The following is a 14,395-nucleotide window of genomic DNA, read 5'->3' on the forward strand; positions in this document are numbered from 1 at the left end:
CTTTGGAAACAGACCTTGGCCACGCTCCTCACCAACCAGTGTGCCTTTAGGCTCTTTTTCAGTGTGGGGTTTTGGTACTTTGCCAGCATCAGCGGGGTTTTGGTTACAGTATGTTATGAAAACAAATGCAAGTGAAGATGGGTAGAGCATGATAGTGCAGAAGTTTGCTGGCTGTGGGTTAAGAAAAGAATTAAGATGTCCAGCTCTCTCCCTTAATAGTGACTGCACTTTCAACTTCTGTGTAGAGAAAGGTCAACTGAAAATCCAGTCAGACAGCCTTACAGCTGGACTGCTGAGCCACCAAAAAGGACTGAAGTGGCTCATCACCCATAGCACTGATTTTTCACAAACTGCCAGGACCAACTCCAGCACAGAAAGGCCACTCTAATTGGAATCTTGCTTTCAAAACTAATTTTATGAAGTGCTTCATGGCATAGTTACAGAGGAAATACATAAATACACTCGACTAAGCTACTGTAAAATTACAGAATTAATATAACTGAAGTGTAAACTACATGATGACTAACTGCAGGGCTGTCAGGTGGCTTTACATTGGAGCTATCAGTGTTCAGAGGCATATGCAAAGTAAGAAAACAGCTGCAGCTTCGATTCCAAGGATCCCCTGCCACAACTTGTGCAAAGAGCAGCTTAAGTTAAAACAGCTGAACAGCCCACTCCCACCTTTTGCAAGCAGCTGACAAGAATGTGCACCTTGTAGCAAGCTGTAAAGGACAGTGAAGAAACCAGTCTGACTTCAATAGGTCTAAGACATCATGGCCATGGAACATAGTTTGTCAGATCTTTCTTCTCCTCCCATTTCATCATATGGGAGCAACTACCACCTCTGCAGTTGGTAGTCATCATGAAAAGTCAGAAAGGAGACAGTTTCTTAATAAAAAGGGGATCCTACTCATCTTAATTAATTAAAAGATTACATAGGATGGGTTCCAGTTCTAGCAGAATTTCAAACGTCAAAAAGGAATTAAACAGAAATAACCGTCTTAGAAAATTAAGGGAGTAGACTGACATCAACAGAATAAACCTATTTGGATGTACTTTGAAAAGAAAATATTAGGGTTGACTTAATTACCCATAAGCACACAGAACAACGTAAAAACAAGCACTTAAGTTTCTTATGTCTTCAGACTAAGTAGTGCCTACTACATAATATGTAGTAGGTGCACGCCACTGCAGGGCACATATTACCAGTCAGAACCCTTAATTTGCTCATCTCTGTTACACAGTTTCTTCAAGAGAGTCTTGGAAGATCCTTCTGAAGCTCTGTGATTCAATGACAGGCAAGGAGTAGAGCTCACTGGCCTTCAATCAAGAGTCAGTAAAAGTTGGCATCCCAGCGCTCAGAAAAAAAGGACTCTTGATTTAATGGCAAGAGTTGAACAGGAGCCATCAAGACACTTCCTTTTACAGTTCAGAATCTAATCCATGAAAACAGAAGTCTCTTCCATGCAAAATGAAAGCTGTTGACTACAATGATGTTTACTTGAACTGGATTCAGTGTCATGCAATAAAAACAGCTACAGTCATGCTATGTATTTTTATTTAGACTTCCAAAGGGCCCAGGTGGCAACAATTTTCACACAAAAACTGTCTCAATTAATAGATTTCATTAAATTTGGACAAATTTAAATTAGGACAATGACCAGTTTCTCTCCTCAAAACTGGAACAGCCTTTTATTTCATCTTACTCAAGTTACAAACTCACCGTTTCTTCCTCCTTGCTGAGCATTTTGGCACAGGAAAGGAAATCTTCGTATTTGGCATATGGTACGACTGGTTCTGGGAGTTCCCTCAGGTACAGCTTAAGCAGTGAAGCGACTGTGTGCACATCTGTATTGCTGTTGGGTTGGAATACAAGAAGACATTACTGTGAATCAGGATAAGACAGGCTAAAAACTGGCCCTTTTCCATTGCCACCTCAGATTTTACTCATCAGCAGTATATACATTTACAGATCCTATCTGTAATCTGCTTTTTGTTGGGCTTTTTTGTCTTATAAAGAACTTAGGATACCCACAGGTAAACTTCTATCAACTCTGGTGATTTATTCTCATAAGTATACTTAAGGCCCTATTTGCAGGCACAGGTATTGAGAAGATCCTGGCTCTTGTTGACAAACATCTCCCATCAGACATGCAAAACATGTCTTAAATGATGCTTTTCATTTTCCCCTGAGTCAGAAAGCAGGTATTAGGTTCACACAGTGGAGATTATTCTCCTACCAGAGTTGGCCCCCGCTCCCAAAACATGCCCAACATGTTTCAATTCCACTGTGTCACCATCTCCTCTGCTATGAGTAGTAAGGAAGCAGGTTTTAAAGGAAACCATATATACCACAGGTGTTTAATTGAAGCTTACCCATCTGAATTTACAGCTCTTTCCCTGGCATGCCTCCTTTTCCTGTGGGCTCCCACAAAATAACTACTCTGCCTTTCAGCTGCACTCTTACACTGAAAACCTGTATATACTTTACACACAGAAACATAAATCCCTTGGAAATGGGTTTTAGCTCTATCCTGTACTGAGTAAGCTAAGGCACCAAATAGAAAATGTCTGAATGCTAGCAGGTAACGTTACAGGGCTGACAGTCAGAGACCTGATACAACACATGCTTTCCTGTAACTACATTTGCAGAAGCTTAAGGGTTTTCTTGGATACAGCTGGTAAGAGCCTCAGCTGTTTATCAGGCATACTGAAAGTAAGAAGATGGAGAGGAGAATCAAAATCACAACTTCAGAGTATGCAATCACACTCGCTTGAATGTTCCTGTGGTGTAAAGTTACGTTCTGGTAACTTAGGAGCACGTCTCTGAAAAGTAAGTAGAAATTAGATAAAAGCTATGACTTAGCATGAAGAAATCTCTCTTGCATTACATCTGACACCATCTCTGGGTTTAGCCACTCAGGCATTTATACAAATCCTTACTGGAATGTTCTACATGCTTTCCCTGGTTCAGATAAAGAGCTGTACTGCAAGCTGATATCTTTCCCTCTGATTTCTGAAGAATCAAAAAAGCAGACACTAAATTATGCTCGTGTCCTTAACAGAAAATGCATAGACATTTCTACAATGTGCATTACTATGTATTTTCTTTTCCTTTGGAAACTTTACAGTTAGAATATTTTTTAAACTCACAGTGCCTCAAAAGAACCACTGGTATTTGATGCACTTAAGGCTTTGCTAGAGGCATGTTAATCATTATTTTGAAATGATCTGTTAAAGCAGTAATGGCTTTAAATAAGTTAAATCTTAACAAGAATGATGGGAACAACCTTAGAATAATGTGGTATGGTATGTCAAAACAGAAGAAGAGAGATTATAAAGCACTGTATAAATTTCAATGTCACCCATCATCAGTCTCCTCAAAATAAATTCGCAGAAAACATTTCTATTTCAATCATGAATAATTCCCAGCCCAAATTCCAAAAAAAGTGTTTTTCTGGAGAAACTCTACAAAGCACTTATGCAAACCCAAATTTTTAAAGAAAGTTCAGACTCTAATCTCTTGATTGCAACCCTCTATTGTCGAGTGGCTTCAATTTAGAACAGTGTTTACCCCACCCTGTTCCTTGGGTGCATATATAACAAATGTAGTGAATGATACTATACGTGATACGGGTGTAACCGTACTCTTTTATGAGATCTCAAATGCCAGCTCAGATTTGGCCTCTAATCTTTCCATACTACCTATTGCCAATCCAGATGCCAACTAAGCAAAACAAAGCTCTTCTTGACATCCTGCCTAACGAAACTCTTTACAGACTGCACAACCCGAGAACTTAAAGCCCAGACCCCAATAATCTCTCAGGTAGCTGCCTGCATGTCTTGCTGCCACTTTTTGAAACACAACCATGGCATCCATGCCCAGGCAGTTGCCACTATTCAGCCTTATCCAAGAAGCAATTTTACACAGAGATCTTCAGTTTCCTAAGCTGTCAGTGCCTCTGGAAGAGAAAAAAGCAAATGCAGAGGGGAAGACTTTCTCTGGGCAGAGAAAGCAGCCACAAAGAACAGATGCAAACTGTCAGCTTTAGTACAAGCCCTGAAGTGAGAGCCAGCACAGGCCATCCACCTGCAGAGAGTTTAACTCTGATTGCTTGGCATTGGCTGTCTTTCTGAAGAATTTATTATTACTATTTTTGTTATTTAAACAAGGAAAATTGCTGGAGAACTGAACCATCTCTTTCCAGAGACTATCTGCATAAAACCCAAGAGGCCTTTTCCAAAATACAAGATTCAAACAGGTTAAGCGAGGGAAATTACTGAAGAATGATTAAAAGTTAGTGCACAGATCTCCTACTACGGGGATTAAGCACAGCAAAAGGCTGAAGAAGGGGACAGAAGACCTGAAAATTAATGCAATTTATAAATTTTCTTCTTTCGATGTGAAGTACTGATAGACTAGTGCTGGAAAGAGGTAGTTAAGTGCTAAAGATTGTTGCTCTACCTGAGAGAGGAGCAAGGAAACAGCAGGAAGTCTTGTGCTCTTAGACTAACCTCCTGAAGCACATGCTGTATACCAGTACACAGAAGGGTGTTTCCTAAGCTGGGGTTAGAAACCCAGGTCACAACTAGTAGACAAGGACACATGCACAGTATTTTGAACTAATTTTTTATTTTTTTAATTTCCTAAGGCAATACCACAGACTGCCACAAGATGGTGGGATCGCAAAGTAAGATTTTGGAACACTTCCTAAGTTTTTCTTCCTTAAACTGTACTGGACTATCGCTCAGGACTTAATCTATCTGTACAGAAATTACCGTTCAGATCTTGGCAGCATAAAAAACTATACATACAGAGACATAATGCCTGCCAAGCTTTTTAAGAATTAGGTTTTTAAATTGTATTTACCACCATATAGACAAAAGCTAGAAAATTTCTTATTTGAGTGCAACTATGGGCATAAAAATGTCAATATTTTTATAATAATGTAACTAAAAGAGCGTTTCATAGAATCTGAGACCTGTTTAGACCTTGCAGTCTAGTATGATTATTTTCACCTTTTTTAAAATACAGAGGAAAGTTTTAAAATGGCAGATTCCAGTCCTAATCCATCTGTATTTGAGGTGTTTCAGTTTACAGATACCATTAAGCACATTTCAGCCACAGAGAGAACTGCAAGCTTGCTGGAGGATCAGGAGCATTTATTTCCCTTTTCAAGTCTGCAGTGTTCTACCCACAGTCTAAGTCAACTAACAGCATTTATATATCTGCCTTGAAGGCAAGTTGTGTATTTTTTTAAGACATGGATCTTTGCAGGGCCCATGGAGGATCTTTTACTCATGGCCTTTTTCAAGCTACAATTGAGCAGTTTAAGAAAGGGCAGAATGTTCCCCCTTTTGAAACTGGCCTTGCTTATAATCTAGGACCATTAGGGCTACAGAAATTTAATGATTCTACCCATCTTTGTATTTCTTTTGCTATCTGATAGTATAATATCAAAGTGCTTCAAGACTACGCATTCATAATTAACATGATTAAAAGTACTCATTAACATGTATTAAAATACAGTATGTCAATTCCAGCAGAAAATCCTCTGTTAGCTAAATTGGAACAACTCTCATTAAGTGAGGCAGACTTTCTCCAAGTGCACAAGGAGTAATTACAATCTTGAAATGGGAATGACAAAGCACAAAGTGGGAAATTAGACGTTAACACAAAAAGCATCAGCAAGATGAAAAAGAGTCTATATCGGCATGTTGTGCTGGAAAGTCTGAGAAAGATGACTTATCTCACTGAAATATTAATATTGCTTTACTGTTGATATTTCCAAAGGAGCATCCCCCACTCCACCACTGTTCAGGCAAAGTCATGACAAATGCAAATGCATCCCAGCCTCTCCTTAGTCATCAGACTACCCATATTCAAAGCCCCATTCATCTCAACTTTGTCATTAATATCTCTCATGGCATTGCTGTTTTGACAGCACTTTCCTTTGTGATACCACAGACACCGTGGAAGTGGCTGTCAGACCAATTACACTGCCTGGAGTTTTTCACTCTCTCCACCATAAACAATATTACTGAAGCCCAGCAGGTCACCCGAAATCCAGGCATAACCCTCACACCCAGACAAGCAGACAGCATGTTCAGAGAGCTGGAGTCAGCGCTTTGGAGCACAAAGCCAACAGGCCCCTCATAAACTCTCCGAGAGGAAGTATTAACAAGGCAAGGTCACATTACAAAAAGATTAATGCTGTGCCAAAAATAGCTCTAGATCATGATGACACATAAACAGTTTGCATAAAGAACAAGCAGTAGGGAACAACAAGCTGTGAGGCTATAATTCAATTTAGGAGTTCTGGTAATAAAACAAAGGAGAACATTACAGTTCAAACAGTTTGTGTACTAGTACCCTCTGGAATTACTAGAATTACAGCTCCATCATTTCAGACGTGCCACAGATCACAGTCTCCCTCACCAACATATCCTGTCCCCACCACAACATTTGCTGACCATGCCCCTGCTTAGCTGCATTCAGGACTGTAGAGCAGCTCTCAGATCAGTGTAGATGTTCTCCTGCCACGGGAGCATGAGTTCCTAACACTGCTGTCCAGGGTGTATCTTTACTACCAGCTTGCAGACAGCCTAAGTGAGATGCTAGAGCCCACGATAAACCAGTGATGAAACACTGAGTAAGAAACATCAAAGGAATATGTGCATAACTACAGGGAGAGAGAATCAGAGTACTGTGACTGCTGGGAACCCAGCAGTCAGAGCTTAGGAGGGCAAAGCCTGTGTTCACTAATGTTACAGTGCATCAGGAGTGGTTTGACTAATTTTGGGAGTCAGGTTTTTTTTGGTCCAGAAATTCAAAGGTCAGGTTAAATGCATAACATAACTGGTTGAATATCCTATGTGATTCTTCTTCTCCTATGTGAGTGACTCCAAAGCATTGCTCTATATGATTTTCCTATATAACACATATCTAGTACAAGCAGTACTGTGCCTAATCTAAGCACCAGATGGAATTTTGTCTACAACTTGTGAAACATATATGAAAACATTTTCCACTTTAAGCCCTGAGCTGTCTCCTCCTCTCCTTGCTGCCACAAAAGGCTGGCTCTACTTTAAGTTAGCAACTGATCTCAATTCTTATTTTTTGGTTTAGGCAAGAGAAATAAAGCAAACATACTCTGCTCCTTTGTCTTTGTGCTCATGATTTTTACAATGCATGTTACCTTCCAGAGTCCACAAGGAATACTGAAGATTGGCAGACTATTTCCAAGTTAGACATCCACTGCAGGAATTGTAACAGCAGCCAATTCATTCAGGTTAGAGAGTGATGCTTTAAAAACATCAGTGAAGACAGCAAAAATAGAACGACAAACTCTATGGAAGGATGTCAAAATTACTTAGAAAAATACAGATCCTTAAAGACAGACACAAGTGCTTTCAGGTAAGGTGGGCAGAGGCCTAATAAACAGATGGGTTCCCATTAGGAAAAGATCACTCAGCACCAGTGAATATGCTGCTAAATTATTTTATCACTTATTAGATTGTTCAGAAAGGCTGTTAAGTTTCTTCAAGATTTTTTCAGGGATTGCAAGCATATGTAAAACATGAAAATCACCACAAAGAAACTACCTGTTCCTGTTTACTGGAAGAGAAAGCCACAAATTGTGCAACCCTAAGGAAGAATTATTTTAAAAACCACACTCTCAGACCTTCCACAAAGGTAACAAAACCTTTCTTAAAGTTGACCATGGCCATCTAAGAAGTCATTTGTCATTGGCAAATCAAATACATGGCTGCCTCTTTTTTTTTTTTTTTAATCACAGCTGACACCCAGCCATTTCTGAAACTGAAATTCATGCAAAGTAACTACAAAGGTTCATTCATTGCTAATAACAAAAAACACACTGAGGACACCAAAACCAACTAAAAACACAACAGGACACCAATTAGGCTGATTTAATGACCCTTCCATCACACTAGAAATGTGCCTCCTAATGTAATTGCCAGACCAGGTCTTTAAGTTATGCCATATGCAGTGGTTATTTCTGTTAGCTGGTTAGAAAAAGGGCTGGAATTGGAAAGGACATGAAGTGGCTCCAGAGGCATAGCTGATGAGCAGATTGTGAGGACCAGGGAAGAAAGCCTTGAACAGGCAGAAACAAACAGGAATTTTCACAGGCCTAAGGCCATTTGTGTTTGGCAGGAACCAGCTTTCTAATAAAGACTTCATTTCACATAAAAATGTGGGGTTTTAGGGACTACTGCACTTTGCCAGCAGGAAGCAAATGAAGCCCCTTCCTTGTGGGAAACTATTCTTATAAACAAATTCTTATGTACAGGCTTGTATCTGGAAAACAAAGAAACATTTTTATTACCAGTGATTTCTAGTTGCAGTCTACACAGTGCCAGTGCAGACTGCAGCCCCACTGAGACACGTCCCATTTCTTGCGTTCACCAAAATCTTAAAACATTCTTTGCTTCTGGAGGAAAATAAGAATCGTGCAAGTGCTCCTTCTCACCTTGACAATATTACATTATTACCATCCTCGTCATTGTCTCATTTTGCTTCAACAATCCCCATCATTAAATGCACAGGAACATACCAGTTGTACATTCTGGATTACTTGGCTCCAGTAAATAACAGCATTTGCCAGCTATCACATACTGCCACTTATGTACCCTTTTCTCAGCTGATTGCAATGGTGACTAGAACAGTAAATAACATTTTGCCCTATAATGTACTGTATTCATACCCATAACAGAATATAGTAGCATTCTTTTTGCTAAATATGCATTTATGTGCTTTTCTTCTCTCTTGTGCATACACACAAATGCTGGCAGGTGAGCTATGTAATTTTTTAATTCTTCTGAACTACTGAACTATATACATCAGTGACAGTTATCCAAGTCACATACATCAATCAATCACAATAATTTTTTATTAATATTTGTTTCAGAGACATTTCAAATATTTTTTTTCTCCCTGAGTAATCTTAGCTTGCATGTCATCTCATAGTAATTGTGATGAACAGCAGATGGAAAGAGGTAATACAAAAAGAGAAATCCAATTTTGTACCCTTTCTAGGTAGAAATTGTAGAACAAATCCTTATGTTATTTTCCTTATGCAGTGCCATATTCTCTATGCTAATTTTATAGAACAAATGGTCATAATCCACTTTGTATCGTTACAAATGCCGTAAAGGAGATGAGGGACTTTAAAATATAAACCACACAAGAAGAGAAAAGCAAATACCCCAAGGACAAGCAGCAAAATGGATTCCCTGGAGGGAGCAATTTTGCACCAAGGTGGAGCTGTACTGGAAATACCGAGGATATTTCAAATGAGTGCTTGCCTAATTGCATGGCTGGTTCCTTCTGGCATATTTCACAATATGTGCAGATACATTCAGAGGGAGTAAAGTATTTATTGATTTTGGGGTTTAAGCTGACATAAAATTTTGAGCATTTTTGTTTCTTCACACAAAAGGCCACAACAGTTTTCAGTTGTAGCAGCTGCACCTCCCTTCCAAAACTGTGAGAAATTATGAGTTCCAGTTTTCATATGAGGGGGCCTGGGGTACTGGATGTTTCAGATCAGACACTGGGTTTTCTCTGTCTGTGAGTTAGAGAAATTTTAAATACTGTTCCCATTCTCATACACAATTCTTCAGCAATATCTTATTCCAACTGTAAGATCCAGATCAAATTAATACACAGTTTTCTGCCACTCTCCGACTTGTCCTGGCCTCACTCTGCATTTTTATAACCGACTTCAGTATTGGAACATCCAGCTGCTAACTCATGTGAGATCAACCATTTGTCAGATATGTTTTATGTTTCGAAGCATGGCTGCTTTTTCTTTCGAGCATAGCTATTTTACTTTTTATTTCAAATTTGCTATGTTTGTCCTGTTTGCCCTTGTTCTGTGGTCTTCTTTGCCCAAGGGGTGCAGATGGGAAGGCAAAAGGGGAGAAGGGCAGGGTCTCCACATAACCATGGACAGTAGCTCAACCCAGGGTCAAAGAGCAGATCTGTGCCTATGAACTCCATTTCCCAACACGCATAAGGTGTTTAAAGGTGTGCAATCATCTTAAAACAGAGATGACATTTTAAAGGAGTAGTGACCATGTCTATATGATCTTACCTTTGGTTTTGCTTTTAATTCTACATGTTATATATTCTACTGAATTGGCTAAGAGAGCATAAAGAGAAAGATTATTTAATAGCAATTTATCACACAAATATGTACACGAGCCTACACACACATTTCAAAGCATCTTCACTTGTTCTAAAGTCTTTGTTTGACTTACCCACACGGTAAAAGTGTCAGTATGAAAAATGGCAAACTCCTCAAACATCAGCTCTTTGTATTAGTTCCAACCCTGATGACAGCAGCTAGTCTTTCTCCCAGTCAGAGTCAGTGACCCAGCACCACTACGGAAGTGTGACCTGTTATTCCATTGTGTTTTGTGCCCCATGAACAAAAATGTCAGCTCTGCTCTGACTGCAAAAATCTTTATTACTACTGATGTATGAGAATGGGCTAAATGTAAATTTGATAAACAGAACCTAGGTAGATTTCGCCCTGTGAGACTTCTGGCCAATAGTAACATATAATTACAGATTAATTACAGATTATACAGTGAATCTGGAGATTCACGAGAGAAAGTAGGCATGGATGCCTAAAGTAGATATATTTTTTTCTCCACAGCACTTTTCATATTGTGGCCACTTTCCAAGTTGCCAAACAGGTTGCATCAAACGTGGAGATCGTGCTCCTGTTCAGCACAATGAGAAGTTACCCCAAAATATTACCATATCACACAGGCACTCTATAAACACCGTGAAATGAACTCCTCCTAAAGAGTTTATGAATGGAACAAAAGGTTGGAGAAAAAAAAGCAGATGCCCAATGGAAACAATGCAGAGATCAGAGCAGAGTTTATGTCTGCTTGACTTCTGGACCACTGCTACACCTAAATCATACCTCTCCAAACTCAAAAGAATTGAGTACATGTGGACGTACAAGGTCAGTGTTCTATAAATTCTCAGCTTCAGAAGCAGAACTGCAGGACCAGCAATTTATAGGCAGCTCCTGCTGATGTTTCTAATTGCTATAGTAGAAATTATGTGCATTCTTCACAGCAGTAGCATGTAAAATCTCTTCTCTTTTTCATCTGCTAGAGCTCAGCTAGCATACCTGTTCATGGGGCTCATTAGCATGTGCTACAGATGTTGGTAGATAACCTTGAAAAAAACATAAATGTGGTTGAGCCCTGGTCTCATTTGTTTTGCATAGTTAGAACTTGTGCACTTCCTTCAAGTTATACCTCTCAGTGGGGTGTTCAGTACATCATCTCCTGGAGTTTGGGGGTGGCTTGTTTTCCTAAGCATTTCTTCCACAATTATTTCGCTTACAGGCACAGGAAAGAATAACCTTTTGTTTCTGCCATTTGCCTACTTGTATCTTTGGTGGAGACAGACATTATCAGTAATATTTATCTTAATGTCCAAGTAAGGGAAACATGCCCAACAGATGCTTCTTTACCATTTTTAAATAAGCTACATGGCATTTGAACAGTAAGTAAGCATGCTACAAACATTTATGAGCTAACACTGTCCCTTCCCACAGTCCTCTGCCTCCTTAAAGCCATTTACTCGTCAATTATCCTAATTCACCTTAGAATGAGAAACTAATAAACCTCACAGGAAGACAAGTCTCTTTTCCAGAGCATTATAAATTCTTGATCTTTCTTTTAAAGTGAGGGTCAGGACTGAGGAAACTTGTTGGAGATGAAAGAGCATTACAGGTGTCTGCCTTCTGTGCATCTGTGATACACAAAACTTCATGTTTAACAAATTTTCCCACTTCACAGGAACAGGGAATGGACTTCCAGCAATCAGGTTCAAATCATGGCATGTTTTTCCACTAAAAGATCAAGATATACTTTCCTTCCTGTTACTTGGATTGCTATCAGACAAAGCTCCCACATAATAAATGCAATCTTCCTCCTAAATCACACTGGACTCTCAACTGGAGTGAAGTATCCTGATTCCTCTGTGGACATGTGTTACAGATGTCACTTAGGGCACATGCTGGGGATGAACACCATTTAACAGTCCCTTGAACTGGAATTGCATTACCATCATATTAATTCCGATCAGAGTTAAAGGGTTTACGTGGCATTCATAAGCCACTGGTTCTGTTTCCCTGACTGCACATTCTGTATGTGTGGACTACTGCTGTCAATGCTCACAGAAGAAAGCCCAAAAAGCTAGTCTTACAAAAGTCTGAAGTCATACACAGCTGTGTGAACAGGACTGGGTTTTCTTTGGCCAGGAAATTCTCATTAACTTTGTAAAACTGCATAAATGGTGGAATATGAATTGGATCTGAACCCTCAAAACCACATAGGTTTGTAATTATGGTCAGAATGACTTTAATTATTAGACCAAAGGTCCAAAATTGTAAAGGAATACATAAAAGTACACTTCTCTTCCAGTCAGTTTTATAGATAACAGAACATATTGAGATTGGTGATAAGAGAAATTCTTCCTTTGTGGAACTGAATAAATGCCAGCATCACCACTGCATTTCAAGTGATATTAAGATCAAGGTAATCCAGATATTTTTGATTAAGCCAAACCATTAGCAGTACTTCTCCTAACCAGCTTTTCACAAAAGGAAATTCTCCAGAAACACTTTGAAATCAGACATCAAAGTCAGGGAAAAAAAAAAAATAAGACATTTTAGAGCACTAATAGGAAACACACAGAAAAACCTACAAAACCATGTCATTCTATCTGTTGTTGCCACATGTTTCACAGCACTGTGGGTCAGCCAGCACAGCACAGCGCGTCCTGTCCGGGCTTCAGGGAGTGGGGAACAGCTGGAGGGTTTTACCTGTCAAAAGAAGGCTTCTCTCCACAGTCAAATGCATCCTGTAGCTCCTTGACAAGATTAGCCTGCCCAGGCAGTCGGAAAAGGCCCTCTTCCCTCAGCCCCCGCTGTCGGATAAAATCCACACACTGTTCCACCAGCATAGGAGCCAGGCGGTTCCCATAGCGCTTTTCGTACCGGACAGTATCTTCCAGCTTCTGGCCAAAAATACCTGCACCAAAAAGAAAGATGTGACTTGGCTGAGAATCATAAAAACATTTGAGGGGCCTGTGCCTTCTACTCCAATGCACGCGACTTACATGTCATTCAAATGTGTGGACAATTAACGTCCTGCTTTCTTAAGAATAAAATGCTTAATTTCACCTTTGATACTCCCACAGAAATACAGTGCTGACATATTTTATAACAACGCCCAGAAACACTATTTAAATAAAACACTGTCAATTGTTTGCAAGACCATAAGCGCATGAAACGTAGAAAGAAAACAAATAGGATTTTCCATCACAAAACTTCTTATTCAAAAGAGATGAATATATACATATAGATATATATCTCCATCTTCTTTGGTTAATGCCTATTTATCTATTAAAAAATTAAGTACTTTTTGTGTGAGTTTCAATGGGATATGAACATTATCTTTACACATGGGGAGGCAAAAGATTTATAAAGATAACTCTGGATTTTGATCCTACTCAACTAAATTATTAATTTTTCAATATAAACAAAGATCATTCCTATAATGTCTTACCTATTTCATTATCAGTGTCTGCTTTAGCAACAATAAATTCTGTCTGCAAAGAAAAGTGTCTGATATGAAAGGTGAAATGTGTCAAGACGAACTGCAGGAAATCTGCATTCATCCTTAACCTCATGAAGAGCATGGAGGTTTTTCAACAGAATCAACTTCAACTCTGATTCAAGGGTATCATTGCTAGCATTGGAAAGAGAGGTACTCATCACAGCTTATTTTGCCTCTCCTTTTCAAAGTGCAGAGCAGGTCACCACAGCATCACAATAACGTTCAGGCATGTCATCTGTGATGGAAACTCTCTCTTGAGACCATCGTTTGCTAAAGAGTATTGGGGCTGAAGCAAGGTAATTCAATTTCTATATATAGCAAGACAATGAATAGTTCTAAGGCAGTCATGATCAGAATCTAAAGAGCAAATAACTACCTCATTTTCCAATGACGAACACTATGAAGTTAAAAGAAAAAATAAAAAGCAGTAAGTCAAATTGTGTCCTTTACTAAGCACACAGTTCCTGCCGGCTTAAAAATTTTCAACGAGAAGAACAGAGTTGGTTTTGTTTGCTTTTTCCAAAGAATGCCCAAAGTTGAGTTAGTCAGCTTTTGATTTTGACCCAAAAACTTAATTCTCCCATAAATTACAACTGCATGGCTAAGTGTCCACAAGCTAAAGGAGCATCCTTCAGGGTAACCTTCAATGCATACATTTTTCCTCCAACAGAAAGGTAACTTACACCTCAGTTGTAGGGGGGACAGCTGCCCTGCCTAT

At 39.2% G+C, this 14,395-nt stretch overlaps 1 protein-coding gene across 7 annotated transcripts in view; it reads right to left on the reverse strand.

The window, feature by feature from the left end:
* ARHGAP24 (Rho GTPase activating protein 24) overlaps window positions 1-14,395 on the reverse strand; it is a 173,871-nt gene that overhangs the window by 9,200 nt on the left and 150,276 nt on the right. For all 7 annotated transcript variants that reach the window (XM_008933745.2, XM_018073679.1, XM_018073669.2 and 4 more), the window contains 2 exons: window positions 12,882-13,089; window positions 1,724-1,856 (listed from right to left, as the gene is read on the reverse strand). In XM_008933745.2, coding sequence (XP_008931993.2) covers window positions 1,724-1,856; window positions 12,882-13,089 — 341 coding nt within the window. The remainder of the gene's footprint in view (window positions 1-1,723; window positions 1,857-12,881; window positions 13,090-14,395) is intronic.

This window comes from Manacus vitellinus, unplaced genomic scaffold (assembly GCF_001715985.3).
Source record: "Manacus vitellinus isolate BGI_N305 unplaced genomic scaffold, ASM171598v3 scaffold_0_pilon, whole genome shotgun sequence".
Classification (NCBI taxonomy): Eukaryota; Metazoa; Chordata; class Aves; order Passeriformes; family Pipridae; genus Manacus; species Manacus vitellinus.